The sequence below is a fragment of the Erpetoichthys calabaricus genome, chromosome 5 (genome assembly GCF_900747795.2).
Source record: "Erpetoichthys calabaricus chromosome 5, fErpCal1.3, whole genome shotgun sequence".
Classification (NCBI taxonomy): domain Eukaryota; kingdom Metazoa; phylum Chordata; class Cladistia; order Polypteriformes; family Polypteridae; genus Erpetoichthys; species Erpetoichthys calabaricus.
In genome coordinates, this window is record NC_041398.2 from 35,781,276 (window position 1) to 35,803,018 (window position 21,743).

General features: G+C 38.7%; 1 protein-coding gene across 1 annotated transcript in view; it reads left to right on the top strand.

Moving 5' to 3' along the window:
- Window positions 1–346: 346 nt before the first annotated feature.
- The window catches only part of nagk (N-acetylglucosamine kinase), a 41,031-nt gene continuing 19,634 nt past the window's right edge, over window positions 347–21,743 (top strand). The window contains exons 1-5 of the mRNA XM_028801447.2: window positions 347–903; window positions 17,777–17,861; window positions 19,276–19,374; window positions 19,521–19,662; window positions 19,961–20,071. Coding sequence (XP_028657280.1) covers window positions 875–903; window positions 17,777–17,861; window positions 19,276–19,374; window positions 19,521–19,662; window positions 19,961–20,071 — 466 coding nt within the window. The 5' untranslated portion in view covers window positions 347–874. The remainder of the gene's footprint in view (window positions 904–17,776; window positions 17,862–19,275; window positions 19,375–19,520; window positions 19,663–19,960; window positions 20,072–21,743) is intronic.

The window sequence follows — 21,743 nt, forward strand, 5'->3', positions numbered from 1 at the left end:
AGCTCCACCTGCTGGGAAGAACGACCCCCCCACCGTCCTTAATGTAATAACGGCATTGTGTTTCGGAAGGATAACTAGCAATACTGGATGATAAGCGGATGAAATCAAGAAAACTGTAATACTAATAATAAAGTGATCGCTAAAAGTTATGGGTAGTCTTCTCAATCTTCTGTGTGTTCTGTGACGCGTACCAATCTAATATACATATATATGGCAGCAAGCAGTTCACTAAACGAATCGCTATATTAATCACGCAATTGATAAATGAATACTGCCACACTTCATAACAATCACTTAAGATAAGACACCGCTGAGTCTTGTGCGTCAAGAAAGAGGAAACGCAAGAGAACAAAGCTCGACAATGCAGTGCGATCAAATCAAGAAGCGAAACGGTCCAGTGCCCTGCCCACTTCAACTCACATGAGAGCCTGGTGATTTCCGGATATCGCAAAACGCGGACAGTAGCTCATTATTATTACGTTTCTCCACTTCGGATTATTGTGAAAAATGTTCCTAACGGCTCCACCTTTACCCACTGTGTATTTTCACCAGCTGCATGGGCCTGTTTTATTAATGGCACTGTTAGTATAAAAATAGCTGCAGCCACAGTAGCCCGCAAGCAGAGGAAGTGAAAAAAATTGCACGCTTACAAGCGCTTCCTGGTAGGTGACGCCACTCTAGCCAATCAAGAGCAAGAGCGCGCAAATCTTTGTCGCGGATTGGTCAACTGCGCATCGCCAACGTATAAACTGAAACAGCTGCGCACTTTTATTCCTGCAGCTGACGCCGTAAAAACTTGGAGCGCAGGTTTTTGTTTTTTTTTTTGTGCACGGAGTCTTGAAGGCTGACCAGGAAGAGAGGCTCATTTTGTGCAATGGCTGTTGTGTACGGTGGCGTCGAGGGGTGAGTATGCTGGGGTGAACGCGCATGATCTGTAGAAGGGAAATAGTTTTGATGCAAAAAATTTATATGTCTTTTGACAGTATTAGTATGTTTGCTATTAATAAGAACTACAGTAAAAAATATATCTCTAAAAGCAGGTCGGTAAATACTTTACTTAAACATCCTGCGAAAGACGTATAGAGCAGTGGATGGACTTTGTATCGTTCGATCTTCTGTCCTGATTGTATCCCACCCTGTGCTTGTGGATGTGGTTCTTATTTTAACTACAGTAACACCTCTCATACTGATGATATGCAAACTATCTGTGCATTAGCGAGCCCCTTAATAAAATTTAGGGTTTTGTAAGCGAAGAAATGACATGTGTCAGTTCTCGGACTCGCTATAGTCTAGTTTATGGTCGTTGAAAGGAAACATTTTTGGGGCAGAATTGATCAAGAACAACCTTGGGTAGGAATGCAGGACATCTCAAAAAATAGTTGGTTTTGTTAATTTTGTAACGCACGTTCAGATACAGTACTGCACTTTAAAAGCTGTCGAACTTGTGTGTTTGAATATTCATCCTTAATACAGGGTCTCGGTTAAAATATGGAATTACAATCATTAAAGTAATGTCAAAAATCCTGGCCCTTGCAAATCTAAATTGAATCTGAAAATGAAACCTAAGAAGTGAGAATAGTGAATGTAACCCGAAACCTCAGATGCAGTTTCACACATAGTGTAAAAACAGAGTTCTAGAGAGCAGACGATAAAAAACAGAATAAAAGCTTGTAGAGAAAAATTAAATTACATTTTTGGAATAGTTGGAAAGGCAATGTGAGAATGTAATGTGATTGATTATAAGCAGTGTATATACAGATTCTGTAAGTTTTCATCTCATTGCTTTGTAAGCAACTAATGCAGAATTCAGAATTCTCGAAAAGATACCAGTCCAATCAAGTCAGGTTATCTGAAACACTTGCACAGTGCCAGAAGACCACTTTGCTATCAATTGTGAGAAGACCACCGCGTGATCTTGTGGCGTGAGCACCATGTGTGAACCAGGTTCAGTCATGTAGTGTGACTCGGTGCAAGTTGCCTAACCCACCAGTACACTTGTTTGAGAAATTTGGTAACTTTTGACTTTGTTTGTAAGTTGTGGTGGGTAAAAGTGTCCAGTAAATTCAAAAACTATTAATTTTCTAGGCTGCAGGAAATTACAAAAGCCTGGCATGGTGTGATGGTACATGCATAGCAAGCTAAAAGAACTGGATATACTCTCATTTACTAATGGTTAAAAGCAGCAAAGTAGTATAAGTGAGTGCAAGGTTGACATCATTTCCAAAAGATAAACACCAGTTAAAAGACAGGACTAAAACTTTCATTCAAAAGAGACAGGATTGTACAGCATTGGTGGAAGTGTTTTTTTAGATTCATTTTTAATTACTGTAAACTTCTGAAATGTAATAAATTGCGATTTTCTTTTCAATTGTGACATGTGTAACAGTGTCAGTTATTTGTTGGCACTGACTCATGTCATTCATTTCAATCTATGAAGTAATACGCAGAGGCCGTGGCAAGCTGTAATGACAAAACAGGATGCTGTTTAACAGTATAATATGTAATAATAGTAAATCTTTACATATATAGTGCTTTTCTTATTGCTCAAAGTGCTTCAGTGAGCAGGGAACCACTTCAACCAACACTAATGTGTAGCATCCTCCTCAATTTTATTTGCGAAACTAGAACATTTCAGTGGTATTCAGAAGAGCAACCATATACCATGCCAGATAATTAACTTAATTATAATAAAAGCAAAGGAAAATTAAAATGCAAAGGAAAAACAGCAGAAAAATAGATAAAAAAAAACAAAGATTCAGCAGAAGAAAGAGACAAAGAAGGGGGACTTGTGCAAAAGGGAAAGAAACAAAACCCCTCTATCATTTTTGTTAAAAAATGATAAAACTGTTAATGACATTAGAGAGTCTGTCACAGGCTAAGCATGCTTATTCTAAAATTGTATTAATGAATTCTTTCCATATTTTAAAAAAAAAAAAAAAAAAAAAAAGCTTTGGACATATCCTCCAAGAGAGAATTTGATTGAGATAATATGGAATATCACTTAACTATTGAGTGTAGAAGGTGAGTGGGGATTCTTCCAGTTTAGCAAGATGAGCCTGCATGCCAATAGTGTGGTGTAGACTATTACAATCGGTTTATTATTATTATTATTATTATTATTATTATCCCTATACACTTTAATGCCATTAGAACATTAAATATTGCCATTAAAGGAGTAGGAGTGATTGTGGCACCAAAGACCGTTTGAGAAGTATTTAAAGATTTTGGTCCAAAATGATGTTAATTTAGTGCGTTCCCAGAAGATGGAGCCTAAGGATGCTGGAGCTAGATGGTAGTGCTTGTAGATTGGGCCTTGTCCTGGGTACATTTTAGACAGTAAGGAGATAAATGAGATTGATGAAAGACCTTTAGTTGAATTATGGAATGCATGGCACAGGTAGAACTGGAGTGTATTCTATGAATGGTTGAATCTCATTCCATTTCTGAGGTGGTGATTGAGCAGTCCCTTTCTCACCATCCTCTAGATTCTTCTTTTCTTTGTAAGGTACAGTAGATTCTTTGACATGATTTTATATAGTGTTGTGATACTGTCTGAGTCCTCTGGAATTGATGTGGTCACAAGAAGTAGAAAATTAGGAAAGCTTGTTTTAACAAAGTTTATGATTTGCATATAGGAAAAAAGTGTGTAGCTGGGAGGTTAAATTTGGAGCGTAATTGTTCATAAGAGGCAAATATATTGTCTACATAAAGATCTCAAAGTGTCCTAATCCTTAGTAGCTTCCATTAGATAAATACTGAGTACGTCTGAAAATGCTGAAACGGATGATTATTGTGTATAAGAGCAACAAATAAGAGCTCTTCTACCCTGAAATGTGTCCTACATTGGTTCCATATTTTAAGTAGTTGGTGGATGACTGGGTTACTGGTGTACTGATGATAGCATTGAGTGGAGCACAAAGCAGGGCATACAAGGAAGGTTTGTTTAAAATTTTTTAAAGATTAATTTTAAATCCAGAGGTTTTATAAAATTCTTTTAATATGTTTAATACCGATGGTAAAGATGATTGTGGGTCTGATGTGTAAAGCACCGTTTTGTCTTCATATGGTGATTTTTTTTTTTTTCTCTCTGTTGAAGTCCTTATCTGATAATTTGTCTTCCAGAGAGGAATAGCTGGTGGCTCAATGGCTGAATCAAAAAGCACTGGTGAAATTGGACACATTTGTTAAGAACCTTGTTCTATTTGAAGCTTTCAGTTTGTATTGTTAATGCGGACAAAGGCTTATGGACTGGTATAGAGTAATTTAATCCATGAAGATATGTTGGTGACAAACCAAATCTGCATTGTAGTAAAGAGATAATCCCATTCAACTCTTTGCATCTTTTTAGTGAGTCTTAAAGAAATTGTTCTTTTTTTGCCCCAGGAGGGATCTCTGATTTCTGATGTTACAGGCAAACTGTAAAGCTGATTGGTTGAGTAACCGTTCTTGAGGAATAACTTTGATGAAATTCCAGGAACAGCAGAAGCCCAACCAAATCAGGTCCACCCGCTTGCAGACTGCAACAAGTTTTCTTTCAGTACATCTGTATACTTTACGGAAATCATTTTACAAACAGTTTGCAAAACAGCACAAAAGAGCAGCGGCATTTTAAGCCAGTGGTATTTAAATTGGTTTGCATAGACCGTAACCATGTGTCAAATGGTCTGGAAAATGACAGTCACCATATCTGAGCAAAATAATATTTAAATCGGTCAGCTGCGTTGGTCCTTGGTTTATTCATTTATTGTATTATTTATACATTTACAACAATCAGGCTGTTATCTGACATTGTTGCTCCTAAATGATCCTTCCTGCTATAAGGGCCATGAGGAACGCTCTAAAGTAAATGTCATGTAGCACTCTCATTAACTTTATTGCCATTGACAATAACAGCTTTTAATTATATCCTACTCGTTTGTTGATCCCTTGTCAAATCTTTATATGCACATTTTCTGTCCTTGCATGGGCTTTTTTTTATTTTTAAAGCTTAACTTGGCATATACCTGAAGGGCCCACCATTCATCAGTACGGTCTGCCTGCCTGCCTTTACACCATCTTCAAGGCTGAGGGGTTATGAGGGATCACTGACAGACATCTAGGGACTCGGAAAAACAAAGTCACCAGTGGTGGATTTGAATATTAGAATTTTTTACATAAATTTATGTAGTAATGTAAATGTTATTGTAAGGCAAACATTACTACTGACTGACAGAAATAACTTTCAATTTTGCGCAACTTTGGTTCAGACCATTTTATAAATCACTGCTCTAGAATAATCTGTCATGACCTAACAAGTATGAAACATGCAAACAATTGCTGATGTGATATGATCTGCAGATCTACTGTACATTTTTTTAACATGTATGGAAGCCAGCAGATTGCTTTCAGTTGCCTCAGTTCTACCAGAAAGAGGAGTCGGAAGCTTTGGCACCATTGCCATCTTGTGGCTTTCTGTGATATTACATAGTAGATGATAGTCCACTTTAGTGTTTTCAACATATACAGTCATATGAAAAAGTTTGGGAACCCCTCTTAATTCTTTGGATTTTTGTTTATCATTGGCTGAGCTTTCAAAGTAGCAACTTCCTTTTAATAGATGGCATGCTTTATGGAAACAGTAGTATTTCAGCAGTGACATTCAGTTTATTGGATTAACAGAAAATATGCAATATGCATCATAACAAAATTAGACAGGTGCATAAATTTGGGCACCCCAACAGAGATATGACATCAATACTTAGTTGAGCCTCGTTTTGCAAATATAACAGCCTCTAGACGCCTCCTATAGCCTTTGATGGGTGTCTGGATTCTGGATGGAGGTATCTTTGACCATTCTTCCATTCAAAATCCCTCCAGTTCAGTTAAATTTGAAGGCTGCTGAGGATGGACAGCCTGCTTCAAATCATCCCATAGATTTTCAATGATATTCAAGTCAGGGGACTGTGACGGCCATTCCAGAACATTGTGCTTCTCCCTCTGCTTGAATGCCTTTGTAGATTTGGAACTGTGTTTTGGGTCATTGTCTTGTTGGAATATCCAACCCCTGCGTAACTTCAACTTTGTGACTGATGCTTGACCATTATCCTGAAGAATTTGTTGATATTGGGTTGAATTCATCTGACCCTCGACTTTAACAAGGGCCCCAGTCCCTGAATTAGCCCCACAGCCACACAGCCCCACAGCATGATGGAACCTCCACCAAATTTGACAGTAGGTGGCAGGTGTTTTTCATGGAATGCGGTGTTCTTTTTCTGCCATGCAAAGCGCTTTTTGTTATGACCAAATAACTCAATTTTTGTCTCATCAGTCCAAAGCACTTTGTTCCAAAATGAATCTGGCTTGTCTAAATGAGCATTTGCATACAACAAGCGACTCTGTTTGTGGCGTGAGTGCAGAAAGGGCTTCTTTCTCATCACCCTGCCATACAGATGTTCTTTGTGCAAATTGTGCTGAATTGTAGAACGATGTAGAGATACACCATCTGCAGCAAGATGTTCTTGCAGGTCTTTGGAGGTGATCTGTGGGTTGTCTGTAACCATTCTCACAATCCTGTGCATATGCCGCTCCTGTATTTTTCTTGGCCTGCTAGACCCGCTGAGTTTAACAGCAACTGTGCCTGTGGCCTTCCATTTCCTGATTACATTCCTTACAGTTAAAACTGACAGTTTAAACCTCTGAGATAACTTTTTGTAGCCTTCCCTTAAACCATGAGACTGAACAATCTTTGTTTTCAGATCTTTTGAGAGTTGCTTTGATGATGCCATGCTGTCACTCTTTAGAGGAGAGTCAAAGGGAAGCACAACTTGTAATTGACCACCTTAAATACCTTTATAGCTCATGATTGTACACACCTATGAAGCTCAAGGCTTAACGAGCTAATGCAACCAATTTGTTGTTTCAAGTAATCAGTATTGAGCAGTTCCATGCATTCAAATCAGCAAAATTACAAGGGGACCCAAATTTTTGCACAGCTGGTTTTTCACATTTGATTTAATTTCATACAACTAAATACTGCTTCACTAAAACTCTTTGTTTGGAAAACACCCCAATACTCAGATGTTCGTAGGAAATGAAAGACATACCACTGTTATCTTTTTTGTAGAAAGTAGAGTGAATTATTATGCAGGCTGAGAGGGGTTCCCAAACTTTCTGCTGTGAATGTATAGATATAATTTTTTTTATGATTGCACACGCAAGTCCTTTATTTTGTGCCACCCCTTCTTTATTTTCAGTTAGATCCACCAATCAATATCCCCATTACCCAGTGTTACCAGAGTTACAAATTATATTATTTCTTTTGTAAAACAACATATGCATCAAAACTCAACATAAGCAAAACAGAGTGTTTATCATTCTGACTTGCCAATGAGATAGTGGAACCTGGCATGATTTGATTTGATTTGATATACTTTCTTAACCTCTGAAGGGACATGATTCTTTGATCTTTTTAATATTGGGTAGAATACTGGAGAGGCATACTCTCATTACTTTGACAAATGCTTGTAGTCTTCATCTCGTTAGTTTTCATACCGGTAAGTACAGCAAATCTTAATTCAAACTAATTTGATTTAAAAATTGAAGCAGAATTACCATGTTACCATGTCTATACATAATTCTTAGAGAAACACTTCTTTATGTTTGAATTTCAAGCTCATTATGTATGTCAAATAATTCCTGTTCTCTGAGAGACTGAGCTTATAATAGCTTGATGCCAATGAAATAAATGAATTCTCAACTCACATTCTTATATGCAAATTCTTTATTCAAGATGCTCAGAAATCGCATTATCTCTGTATTCTCAGTTGCAGCATCGTGTGATAACATATTAACATGGACTTGCTTCACTATGGTGACCCCCAAGCATAACTTGCCTCTCAGAGCTTTCATTTTATCAGTGGAAGATATTTTCTGCTTTTCCATGCATGCTGGAAGTAATCTTGTCGAAGTTTTCAAAGTTACCAGCTAAGTACAATAATTTACAATCTAAATAGCATCTGCAGAATTCTTCTGGCTTCTCAAGAGTAAAAAAAAAATGACACATCTCATCCTTCAGTTTAAACACTTGTGTCAATACTAGCCAGCTTTCTTCCATGTAAAGAAGGTTAACATGCTTTGTCCCAACTACTAAACAAACAGATGTCCACTCTTATACATTATTTTAAAAAGCAACAATTGATGGAGTCCATTCTGTATAAATTCCAGCACTTCATAGTCACCGAGTGGTTTCTGGGTTGGGACTGTGGGGTTCATCCTGATTGTAAGCTAGACTTTCAGACCAGAATTAAAACACCTTAATTCCGGAGTCAACATAGTACATTTGGATTTTTTTTAATAAAGTGAAATGCTAGGTTTTCCAAAGAAAATCCAGAATACATGCATCATAGCTGACCCACTACTTTCAGCCTCCAATATGTGATATGCTGCAATAACTTGCATTTAATTGTTCTAATCTCTCCTTAATTCTGTTTTTTTTTTTTTTTTTTTTGCTTTGCCCTTTTGGAGCATATTTCCAAATACAATTTTGGGTACCAGTAGCATTCATATCTAAAAAAAATAAAAAACACTGAATGGATTAATTTCTAGATGCTTCTTTGGCACTCTTGGACTGTTGTAGTTGCATCCACGTTATAAACCAAAAGTCTTTGTGATATACCTTCTGTTTACAATGGGGATTTAATGTCCTAATCAGGCTTGTGTGTAATGGAAATGCATAAAGAACTCCAGTTGATTGTTCAAACATAATTGTTGAAATGATTATTAAGATGAGTTTTCAACTACAGTTTTACCTGGCTCAAATAAAATAATTTGACAGCTGAGCCCATGCCTGGCACAGAGTAAGTCACCTAATCTGCTGGTGTAGAAAGAAGGGGGCACCTTATATTTACTTTGAATAAAAGTAGCAGCGAAGTAAATAATTGTATCTGGATTGGCAAGCTTGTTGATAAGACTGTGGATTCAGATCATAATGTTCAGATACAGTAAGCCTATTTTGATCCACTTCAGGTGAATCATGCCCCGGTGAGTCCCATCAACTCTTGTTGATCCCGTGATTTCTCTCTGGGTGGGGTATTGTGTACTATGGAAGTGAATGTGTTTGTAAATATCTAACGTGACATGACAAGGGGCAGGACTTTGCCCACAATGAAAAGCTGTCTGAGTGTTTAAAGAGTGGGAGTACAGAAGTCATAAGGGTGCCAGTGGTCCTATCCATGAGATTGGTACCCAAGAAGTAAAAAGCTTTTAGTGATCTATAGAAATAGAGAATTAGGTGCATAGAGGGCCGATAGTAGGCCAGAAGACCTCCAGGCAGGTAGGTGACAGCACCTAGCTTGGGAAGCGTATCCAATATTGTCCCTTTAAGAATAATGATGAGAAGACCTGGAAAGAGTTCAATGAATCTCCTTGAGTCTGTTAGGTGGCAGCACACATTCACTAACTGGGAAAGAGGGGAAACGACTGCCCTGTAAGGCAAGCAACTACAATGCTGCCTGAGAGACCTGACACCTTGTGAATGCTAAAAAAATGGGAAAATGCTTATGCCAAAAAAAGTCAGATTTATAAAATGTGGCACATGCATGTTTGAACATAATTCAGTATTTATGAATCATTGTCACCTTGTAAATATGCGTACATGAGTACATCTTGAATGCTGACCTGAAACATTTATATATGGAGTGTGTTAACCAACCTGATACAGTAGAACCTCTGGTCACGAACGTTTCCAAACACGTACACATTGGGTTATGATCAAATAGTTTGCCAAAATTTTGCATCTGTTTACGAGCACACACTCTGGTGGCGAACAAAAACACTGGCGGCCAGTTTCCATACGCGTGTTTGTACGCGCCAATGATTTGCCATTCTCCGTTTCCCGTTTTCTTTTGTTTGCGTATACAGGGCCTAACAAAGCAACTGATGTTGCAAAAGGAGTTATAATGTTAACCAAGCAGAGGCCTCAAGTGCTGGAAGAGGTGGAAAAACTGTTGCTAGTGTGGTTGAACGAGAAGCAACTTGCAGGGGATAGCGTAAGCAAGGCGATCATATGCGAGAAAGCCAGGATTCATGTCGATTTGCTGAAAAAAAATCCTTCTTCGAGTGGCGAAGGTGAGGAATTTAAAGCCAGTAGAGGATGGTTTAAAAAGTTTCGCAAGAGAAGTGACATTTAATTTTTTTCCCTGTGCTTAAAACTCAAAAAAAGTGTTTACAGCGAGCGGTTCGTAAGGGTCTAGCGTGAACTCTTAAAATGTTAGTTTTTTCTGTTGTTCAAGGTTTTCTCAGTGTTATTCGATGTTTTCACATTAGTTTACTATTACACTGTGCATTCTATGGTATAATTAACTATTTTTGTGCTTAAAAAATATATATTTGCATACAGTTTGTACAGTTTGGAATGAATTAATTGTATTTACATACAATCTTATGGGGAAATTATGTTCGGGTCGCATCCAGAGTTTTGGAAGAATTGCAGTCGTGACCCGAGGTACCACTGTATATGCAATCACGATGCTTCAGAACTTCATTGGCTGGCACAGCAGCTCCCCCTTCATGCGTAGAAACCCCGCCACCTGCATTGAAGAGTATCTGGCTGTGCTCCACAATTAAGGGCACAAGATTATACATGGCATTATAGTATTCTCAAGGTCAGGGAAAGGTGGAAAGCACCATTCTCTGGGTGGGTAGCCACTATCACCAGACATACTGTATGTAATGACTTGATTGCTGTTACAAAGAATAGTACAGGCCATAATCAAAACTTGGATTCAGTCAGTTACCATACCAACAAGCGGACCACCACATACAGCGCCATCATCCCTTCCCAAGCTAGAGTCGGGTCCATAAGAATTTGGACAGTGACACAATATTCATAATTTTGTCTCTTTACACCACCACAGTGGGCTTGACACAAATCAGTCAAGATGTGATTGAAGTTTCAACTTTCAGCTTTAATTCAAGGAATTTAACAGTACTAGGGTGTTGTACCGTGTTAGCCATTATGAATGTAGAGAAAAGCCAAGCAAAATGACACCTTTTATTGGCTAACTAAAAAGATTACAATATTTACATCTTGCTTGAAGAAGGGGCCTGAGTTGCCTCAAAAGCTTGCATATTGTAATCTTTTTAGGAATTTAACAAAAATTTTGTATGAGCTGTTTAGAAAAGACAGACATTTTTATACATGGTCCCCCTGTTTTTAGTGGTGCAAAAGTATTTCAACAAACATAATCATAAATATAATGCTCACATTCTATATTTAGTTGAAAATCCTTTACAGTCGATGACTGTCTGAAACCTGGAACCCATGGCCATTTCCAAACGTTGAGTTTCCATCCTATTGATACTTGGCCAGCCCTTTACAGCACCTGATTTCAGTTGCTGCTTGTTTTTTGGACTTTCTGCTTTTAGTTTTCTCTTCCTCAAGTGAAATGCATGTCCAATTAGGCTGAGGTCACTTGATTGACTTGGCCTTTGAAGTATTTTCTACTAGTTTGCCTTGAAAAGCACTTGGTTTGCTTTTGCAGTATGTTGGCTCATTGTCCATCTGTACTGTGAAGCATTGTCTTATCAGTTTTGCACAGTTGGCTCAATCTGAGCTGAGAGTATAGCCCTATACACTTCTGTCAGCAGTCATTTCATTAATGAACACTAGTAACTGACTTCCATTTGCAGCCACACATGCCCTTGCCATAACACTGCCTCCAGCGTGTTTCACAGATGATGTGGTATTCATCAGATCATGATCTGTTTCTTTTCTTCTTCATAATCTTCTCTTTCCAGCATTTTGGTATACATGGATCTTAGATTCCTTTGGACAAAGAAAATTGTTTATTAACCGAACAGGCTTTTAAAAATGTTTTCTGGCAAAGTGTAATCTGCCCTTCCTATGCTTGAGGCTTACCAGTGGTTTGCTCCTTGTTGTTATTTACTTTCTTGAAGTTTTCTCTTGATTGTAGACTTTGGCAATGGCTAGGCCTAACCTCGCGGAGAGTGTTCTTGGTTTGGTTAAATGTGGTTTAGGGGTTTTTCTTCACCATGAAAAGAAGTCTGCTATCATCCAGAACAGTTGTCTTCTGTGCTTTTCCAGGCCTTCTGGAGTAGCTGAGTTCACCAGTGTATTCATTCTTTTGGGAATATTCCAAATGGTTGATTTCACCACTCCTTGTATTTCTGCTGTCTCTCTAAAGGGTTTGTTTTGTATTGTCGGCCTTGATGGACTGTTTTTACTTGCATGGACAGCTCTTTAGATCTCCTATTGAGAGTTCGCAGTGACAGGTTCCAAATACAAATCCCACTTGGAATCAGTTCCAGACCTTTTATCTGTTTAATAGTAGTACTAGGGTGTTGTACCATGTTAGCCAATAAAAGGTGTCATTTTGCTTGACTTTTCACTACATTCATAATGGCTAACTAAAAATATTACAATATGCAAGCTTTCGAGGCAACTCAGGCCCCTTCTTCAGGCAAGATGTAATACAGAAACTGGAGTTCTCTGTGTGTATATACACACTCCAGGACAAGAAACAACATTGGTAAATCTTTAAGTGAGAAATCTTAAATGTAAAAATGAATAGACCTCTTCAGGCTAAGGTTCATTTAACAAGATAGAAGAACAGTGTATGGTCAAGATCTTTGGATAACTGTCCAACAAAGTCTTTTGAAGTTTTTGATGAGTTTTTCAATACACAGGTGGCACAGTGGTAGTGCTGCTGCTTTGCAGTAAGGAGGTTGTGGGGTCGCTTCCCTGGTCCTCCCTGTGTGAAGAGCGCTTTGAGTAGTGAGAAAAGCGCTATATAAATGTAAAGTATTATTATTATTATTATTACAATGTGGGTCTGTAGACAGGTTGTCTGTATCAGTCCGAGAGATGCAAACAATCCTCATACCTGGCCATAAAACTCTTGTCTCTATTTAAACCATGTTGTAGTGTGTTAAATTTTAGTATGAGTTTAACTTCCCATTTTTTTCTCTCTTGCTTTGTTCTGAAGTTGCCCATAAGCACTGTGACTTTAAAGTCCCTCTCACAGTGTCCATGGCTGTTGAAGTGGGCTGCTACAGGAACATCTGTGTTGCCATGCTTGATGTGGAACCTGTGTAAATTCATTCTCTGGTGGAGTGTTTGTCCAGTTTCTCCCACATAGAGTGCAGTGTCAGGACATTTCATGCAGAGAATTATGTAGACCACATTAGATGATCTGCAGGAAAATGATCCGTTTATGTGATGTTCTAGTCAGCAGTGTGGTATAACTATATGGTCTGTATTATAAATGTGCTTATAATTCTGTTTAATAGTTAATGAAATAATGGGGAACCAGCTCCCACCTGGCTGTGGAACTTCAGTGAAAGCTCCTGAAAATTGAGTTGGGGTATGAGTGGGCTATGCAGAAAAATTGCTGTCATTCCTAATCCGCTCATACAATATTTTTAGTAAACCACTTAAATTAAACCTGAAAGTCTACACTTCACATAATGATTGCTTTATTTCAGTTCCATTATGGTGGTGTATAGAGACAAAAATATGAAAATTGTCCCACTCTCCAAAAATAAATGAATCACAGGTTGACTCAGCCAATATTTGCCTGTCTCATCTTGGATGACTTGTGTCTTCATTTTCGCTAGATGCCCTTATTGCAACATGAGTGCTCTGGTTTACTTTTCGAGAACTGGACACTGGTGTAAATTGACTTTTTTACGTTGGCAAAAACAATTTTTTTTTGTACATCCACAACAAACGAAAACTGGATGTAGCCTGCCACAGCAGGCATGATGGAGTGAAGCTCGGCAGAGATATTTCTAACCTGTCGGCCAGTTCCCTAAGAAGTGCCAACAGGTAGCCAATTTAAACTGCCGAAAAACAGAAAAAAGTTCTTCAGTATATAATTGCAACATTGCCCTCTAAAAGAGAACTGAAATACAGTCTGTGTATTATATTCATTGTTTTTTGGTGTAATATGTTTGAGACATAAACACAAAATATAATAATAAATATAATAAAGAATTATTATGCATATGAGTCATTGTTTAGGTGGTTTGGCTGCATTTCCTTACTTGATCAAGGGCGTCATCATTTCGGTTTTTCCAAAATGTTGCGCATACGTGGGTAAGAGTTGCCGTAGATCTGCACATGTTCCCCCATTTGTTTTATAAATCCTGATGTTTGCTTTAAGTTGCATACACACATTTCAAGCATTTTCATACAAGCATTATAAATGAGGCCCCTGACCTTTTTATGAGGTACTCTATTATACTATAATTTAAAAAATTAAATAAATAAATTGCCAGACACTAACAGAAAGAAACTGTAGGTGAGAAGCACAGCTTTATGGCCTTTGAGACGTGACCTACACTTTATGATAAGACCAGAATTCAGCTCTCCGCTGGAATCTTCATAGGGACAGCATGATTTCTTGAGCGATTTTTGTTTTCACCTCTTTTGTAGTTTATGTTATCATTTATATCAGGCATGTCAAACTCACTACCATTGGTGGTCCGCTTCGATTGCCATACGTGCGTCAGTGGGCCGTACTGTAACAAATACTATTATACTATTATACAGAGTTACTGTAGCATTCTTTCCAATACTGAAAACTTTAAAAAATGTAACACTTAAAGTTTAAAGAAAAGCAATTTATTTCCATGCAGTCTCCATACAACAGTGTAGAATTAGAGTCTTAACCTCTTATCTAGGTCCTTATTATATTACTAGGCTCACTCTCCTTTTAAGGCGACCGACTTTTATCCTCAATTTGTGTGCACTCCATGTGTACATCAGGCATGTAAGTGTAGGGAATGAGAACATCAAAGTGCCCATTCATAACATCTCCCAAAAACCAAAGTTTTTTTTTATCCCCTCGAGTGCCTGTCCAAACTTGGAGTGTAGGACTCCATAATAATATACTTATTGATGGTACCATAAGTTTGAGACTTCGAACAATGTCAGCCCGAATCTGTACCGCTAAAGACGAAGTTTCATGCACTAAATAAGCTATAGATGAGAATAAGCAAGCACCATCTTCCCTGATATTTACTACGCGGTGAGGCATTTGTACTCCATCAACATTAATTATTTCCAGAGACATAATTTTGTCTATTTTTCCAGCGCATCGCGCACAAAAGCAAGGGAACGATGGGAGCACCAGAACTCTGCTCACATCGCGTCGCTTCGTACCGCAAGCCGCAAGTAGTAAGTCTGTGATAAGCGGAATACCGCTACGCTTTGCACTCACGGGACAGAAGGACAATCCCGACCGCTTTCATATAGTGTCTTGATGATTGATATTCATTATATTATATTCATTGCTTATATAGAAGCCTTACAGTGTGAGATTTATTTCTTTTGTCCCGACACTTCGCATCTCTTGTTAGTAACCAGTTCGTCAATATCAGGCTTGAAATCTTGTGCAGCTGCAACTTTTATGAGGGATGAAAGGTGCTCGATGGTAAGTCTTGAGCGATGTGGGGTTTTGGTAGCTTTCATCAACAAAAACAATTGCTCAAAATGGTAAGTGCTTCCGAACATTGACAGTACTTTCGATGCCAACTTACAGATCTGCACATACGAGGGTGGCAGGTAAGCATACAAGCCTGGCACACCAACTTCGTTGTATTTTGCCTTCAGAATAGAATCTGACTGCACTTCAATCAATTCCATTTGGATATTCTCAGGCGCATTCTCAGCGTTGTAAGAGAACAGCGCAATGCCCTGTTTGTGTGAACTGAAATCACGAAAATGCTCACTGAATTCATTGCTCAGTAATTCAAGTTGGAAAACAAATCCTCCAAAAATCAAATTTTACTTTACTAAGTTTACTTCAAAGTTTATATTGTAAAATAAGCCGATATGCAAAAAGCCATCTGACCTACAATAATTATACAAACTCAAAATCACAAAAATATGTTAATAAACAACTCACCAACTTCTCTCGTCCACTTCAGATCTTCAGCTGTAGTCTGCACTAACTGTTCGTTACAATACTATCACAAAATTACATGAAACTAGAGCAAAAAACGTGAAAATATGCGAGCTATTACTACTCGTGATAGTCAGTTCCGCCCAGTGGCCAGTCTCAGCAGCCCAGTCAGTAGTGTAGCCTTAGCAGGGGCGGCTCTAGGCTTGTGGCGGCCCTGGGCAGAGAAAGAATCGGCGGCCCCTTCGTCTGGCAAGGTCAATATGGTATCTTATGAAAGCGTTGCGGACACTGCATAGCCGCCTCGTGCTCATGACACGCTTCTATATACGCGTGTCCGTAACTTGAAAACCAAGTGTCAGCCCATGATATTCTCATTACGGCAATACATTATAATACTACATATAGCTTACTGCTCCGACTCTAGCAACATTTGTAAATACAGCGTACTAATTAACATGAAACACAATGTTTTTCGGCCACATTGCCGTCAGCTGTGTCGTTATTTTCTCTTTCTGTTTTATATTCAATATATATTGGCGTGGCGGCCCCTGGGATTTGGCGGCACTGTGCAGGTGCACAGTTTGCACATGCCTAAGGCCACCTCTGTTGCAGCCTAGAACTTCAGTTGTGACGTCGCGGCACATTAACTTTGGACAAGGCTCGTGGCTATACTAGCAGATGACGTTTCCGGTACCGTAATGCCATGGGAAAACGCGCTTTTGTCAGAAGGCAGAAGTAAGAAAAGTCAATAAGTAACACCGAAGATGCAGAATGATTCAATCACAAACGATAGTAATAATTTTGTACAAGTTCAGTGCTAACTAGGATCTGTCATGCGGGCCGCACAGATTTCTGTTGCGGGCCGCATGCGGCCTGGGGGCCGCGAGTTTGACATGCCTGATTTATATGACCTTCCACTGTTTGTTTAAATAGTATTTTTTTTTAAAGGGAGGTTGTTTACAGCATTATCACAAGTATAGGGAGCTGCCTTGAGGAAACTCTTCCTTGTATGTACAACAGTGCAAATACAATCTATTGAGTTTGCTAATAAATGACAGTTGTTGAAATTTGACAGTAAACACTATTTACATTTTGAAATTGGGCCTTCTTTAAAAAAAAAAAAAGATGTGCCTATCTGCAAATATAGCAGAACAGACTATTCCCAAACACAAGGGGCCTCATGTATAATGCCTTGCGTAGATTTCACACTAAAATATGGTGTACAGACAAAACTAGAAATTTGCATATGCACCAAAAAATTCAGATGCATAGAACTTGTGCATAAGCAAAGAAATAGAAGAAAGAAGTGTCTGCCATAGTAAGTGCCATCACAAAGCTCAGTAAAAAACAAACTTTATGATTATGCTGCAGAGAGGCCTACAAATAAAAACAATACAATTAATGTGGCACTACAGCAAGTGGCATGGTAACGACAGAGTCAGGAAAGAAAACATCTTCGTGCCCGTAGGTAGTTGGCATGAAGAGGTAGCAGGTCTTCAGCCTGAATGTTAGAAGAGACAAAGAATTGCAAGTTATTTAATTAATAAAAGGTTTTGAGAATATTTCTGTGACCCTGGATTGGACTAAACCAGTTCAATAGTTTTTTTTTTTCTCCCTAGAAAAATTCCTTTTCTCCTTCGCATTATCCAAAGTGCTCATTTTTATCTTCTATCTAGCCATGAATTATTGCATGAGTCATCTTTTCTTAACGGCACTCGCACATTAAAGGAGGTTACATTTATGACATTCTTTGAACCTTTGCTGCTCCCACATATAGATATTACCAACTGAGTAAGGTATAATAAGATCAATCGTCGTATTAACCACCTGCAACCCCATAGTTAATTATGAATCCATTGTTTATTTTGCAGTGGAGGAACCCATTCAAAAGCAGTGCTGATTTCAGAGGCTGGGCAGATCCTGGCCGAGACAGAAGGCCCTTGTACAAATCACTGGGTAAGACCATGTTGGTGCAGATGTTTTTTACTGTGCCTTTCTTTATCTATTTTTATGTCAAAAACAAAAAGTGAACACATTTTTAATGAAACTAGCCTTTGTCTTGACATCTGTTTTGTAGGTTGACCCTGAACTGAATTTCTATTTTAATTTACTTATAGCAGTTAGTTAGTGCACTTCTTACTTGGGTTGACAACCCACTTGCAAAATGATTTTTTATTTTGAACAGCAGTATGAATGACACATTCTGGACCTTGTCTTCAGATATCTTTATTGTGAATCTTCTTAAGCTGTCTACATTTCTAAATGTGAACTTAATTTATAATAATGACATAGATTTTACACCTGTTTGATTCACTGCAAGGAAAACTGTTCACTATCTAGTACATCCATACTTACTTTATTGTAAATAATTGGTAATGTCCAATTCTACCACATCTTAAGCAGACAAGATGACTAACATGCACTCTATCCATCAATTTTATGAATGTACTTTTTTTTTTTTTTCTCATTTCGCTGTGGGGGGCTACAGCCTATTTGTAGTCAGGTTTCTTTCCATATCCCAAACACTGAATTGTGTGTGTGTGTGCGTGTGCGTGTGCGTGTGTGTATTCCTCGAGGAGACTGACAGGTTTCTGTGCGTGATGCTGCCAAACTTAGTTCTGTCTGCTCCCTACCCAGGATTGACATATGCGAACTCAGAAGATTGATGAGTGACTGCTTAGTAATAGATTAGTTGTTATAAAAAAGTTTAGTTTCTGTATTCCTCCAAAATTAAAAGTGAAATCAAGAAACTAGAAATTAAAATAGTTAAAATTACTGTTCGTCAACTCACACTGCTGACCTAATATATAATATATTCATGACATTCGTAGTCTGAATCACAATCTGATTGTATGGGTGGTTACCTACCTATTGCAAGTCGGCAAACATCCGCCACGGTGCCCTCTTTCAGTTGCAAGAAGCAGATCATGGAATGTTGCATAGTTTTACTGTCAAATAATGCAAAGAGTACGCGACACGTGTTTCGCCCTAATTCTGGGCTCATCAGGCATACACACTCACTGCACCCCCTCTCGCGGAGCGAACCTCAACATGAGCACCTACGGGCCAAGGGTAACCTACATTCCAAATTTCAATATATATAAATATTGATTTTCATGAAAACTCTTGGACTTAAATAGTGTTCTCCTTGTCCATCCATAATATTTTACTACAATAAGTGTTTCGTTCTACATACAGTAACAACTGCTAATATGATATACTTTGAGAGGGCAAACATTTAAGATAATTGAATACAAACAGCAGGCTTCCATTGTAGCCAGTGTCAATGTTAATTGATATTTTGTTCCTAACTGGTTACATACTGTATATTGATTGACGTTTATAGTAATCAAGTGTCATTTTCTTTCAGCTGGTCGGCACTGAAAAATGCTTGGAATCCATCAACGTGATGCTTGTAAAAGCTAAAGAAAAAGCTGGGATTGATGCTGGCACTCGCCTCCGTGCTGTGGTGAGTCCATTGGTTTATCTTCACGTATTGAATGTTACATTAATCTGAATTTGGCTTATGCTGATGATAAATCAAATTAAGAGACTGACTGATGAAGGAATATTCGATTTTCTCCCTTTCCTGTTTTGATCTGGGTGTTTGTTTAGGGAATGTCCCTCAGTGGAGGTGAGCAGGAGGAAGCCATCCAGAAACTGATTGAAGAAATGAAAATGCGATTCCCCACACTTAGTGAAAGCTACTTCATCACTACAGATGCAGTTGGAGCAATGGCAACAGCTAGTGAACATGGTATGGTATTGGAAGGTAGCAAATATTACCAAGTGACATGGCTTGGAGTATAAAAGCTGTTCGAGGATTTCGGATTTGTTAATTATTTTGGTAAATATGGTGGGGAAAACAAGTCCACTGGATGGCAAGTGTTGTTATTAAATGCAGGTTCACTTTCTACTTCTTAGTACTTTTGTTAAATAAGAATTGGTTAAAGAAGCCCAAAAGTCACTTTTGTAATGGTCTGGAATCACTTAACATTTTTAGCATTCTTCTAAATTTCGACTGGACTTGTGATATATGTTTGTTTTGTTTGTAGGAGGTGTGGTGCTGATTTCAGGCACTGGATCAAACTGCAAGTTATTAAATCCAGATGGCAGCCAGGTGGGGTGCGGTGGATGGGGCCACTTAATGGGAGATGAGGGCTCCGGTAAATACCTCTTCTGCATCATTTTGATTTAATAAAGTCAATATAAGAAGTTATTGAAAACTTTTTTGCTGCATGTAGAATTTTCCAGCTTCTTTAAATGACCACTCAGGATTAATGTGATTCAGTGCCAAGTGATCTTATAATATTCATAACTAAAAATATTTTGAACTGAACACTGACTAGTTTTGTAACATTTTCGTTTGACAACATAAATTAAGATGATATGCCTACTGTCACAGAGATTGCTGATGAGTAAACTTGTCTTGGACCCTGGAGCATTCAAGCGTCGAAACATTTGTATAATGAAATACAAAGCATTTCTGAAGAAAATAATGATGTGAATTTGCAGAGCGCTGGGAATCACGTGACTGATAAGGAATTTGAGCTGAGAAGCTCCTAGTTTTAGACCATTTAGATTGTAAATAAAACTGCAGCCAGACCTGCAAAAAAGATGCAGCAGCTACAGGTGCTTCTTAAAACATTTAATGGACTATACCGTATATTTAATAGGAATCAATCGGCTATCTCTGGGCATTTTCTTTTTCAATATATAGTTTAAAGGTAGTTAAAGCACATAAGCGCAGGTCTAGTTGAATACTTAATTCTGATTGTTGCATCAGCCCACTACAGCTGAAGATGTGAACAAAAATGTAGAAGTATGTAGTGTGGCCCACCCAGGCTGGCACTGCCAGCTGAACCCAACACAGACAAGCATGGGACACAAGTTCGAGGCATACACATTGGTTTTTATTTTATTTTTTCTTCATGGGAAACACTTTCCCGCGTTTCCCACACTTACAACACAGTCCCAGCACAAGCACAGCACCAACACAATAGTCTTCTCTCTCTTTTCCTTCTCTTCCACTACTCGGGTCAAGCTTAGTCTTCCTCTTCCTGACTCTGGCTCCCCGAGTTGTGGCTGCTGGCTCCTTTTATAAGGCACCTGGAAATGCTCCAGGTGCTTGATGACTCAATTCCAGGAGTGGCGGAAGAATTGCCCACAAGGGCTCAGCAGCTCCTGCTGCAGCACCCCCTGGTGGTGACTGCCGATCCCAACAGGGCTATACCACACTCCAACTCCCATGAAGCCCTGCGGGAGTCAGAGGCACCGCTGCAACCCAGGGTTGGTTGCCATCTAGCGTACCGGGGGAGGTAACTTTCTGTCCACACTTGCTCCCCTGGTCCTCCCAGCGTGAAGGCGGCCGGGCAAGGGCCCTGGCTGCACACTACTGTGGTTAATTCTTTGGATATCTGCAGTTCTGTCTTGGCTTGTTTTCTAACATTAAATTGTATACTGTGTCTCTAAATGAGAACTCAAAGCACCACAAAACTTCCATCTGTCCCAAGGGGGAGTCAAGCTAAAGTTAGAAAATGGGATTTATTAGAAAATGGAACAAACCTTAACAAAACTGATAATGTCATTTCTCAATATAGTCTCCACCCTTCTCAATGCACTTGCGCCACCTCCCCAGAAGTGCATGGATTCCAGCAGAATAAAAGGTTTTGTCTTGTCCTCACAACCACTCATGCACTGCTTTCTTCATGTCGTCATCTGTCTTGAATCGATGACCACCTAGATGTTTTTTTAGCGTTCCAAAAATGTGGAAATCACACGGTGCCAAATCTGGCGAATAAGGAGGATGAGGCAATAATACCTCAAACTTCAGTTTCT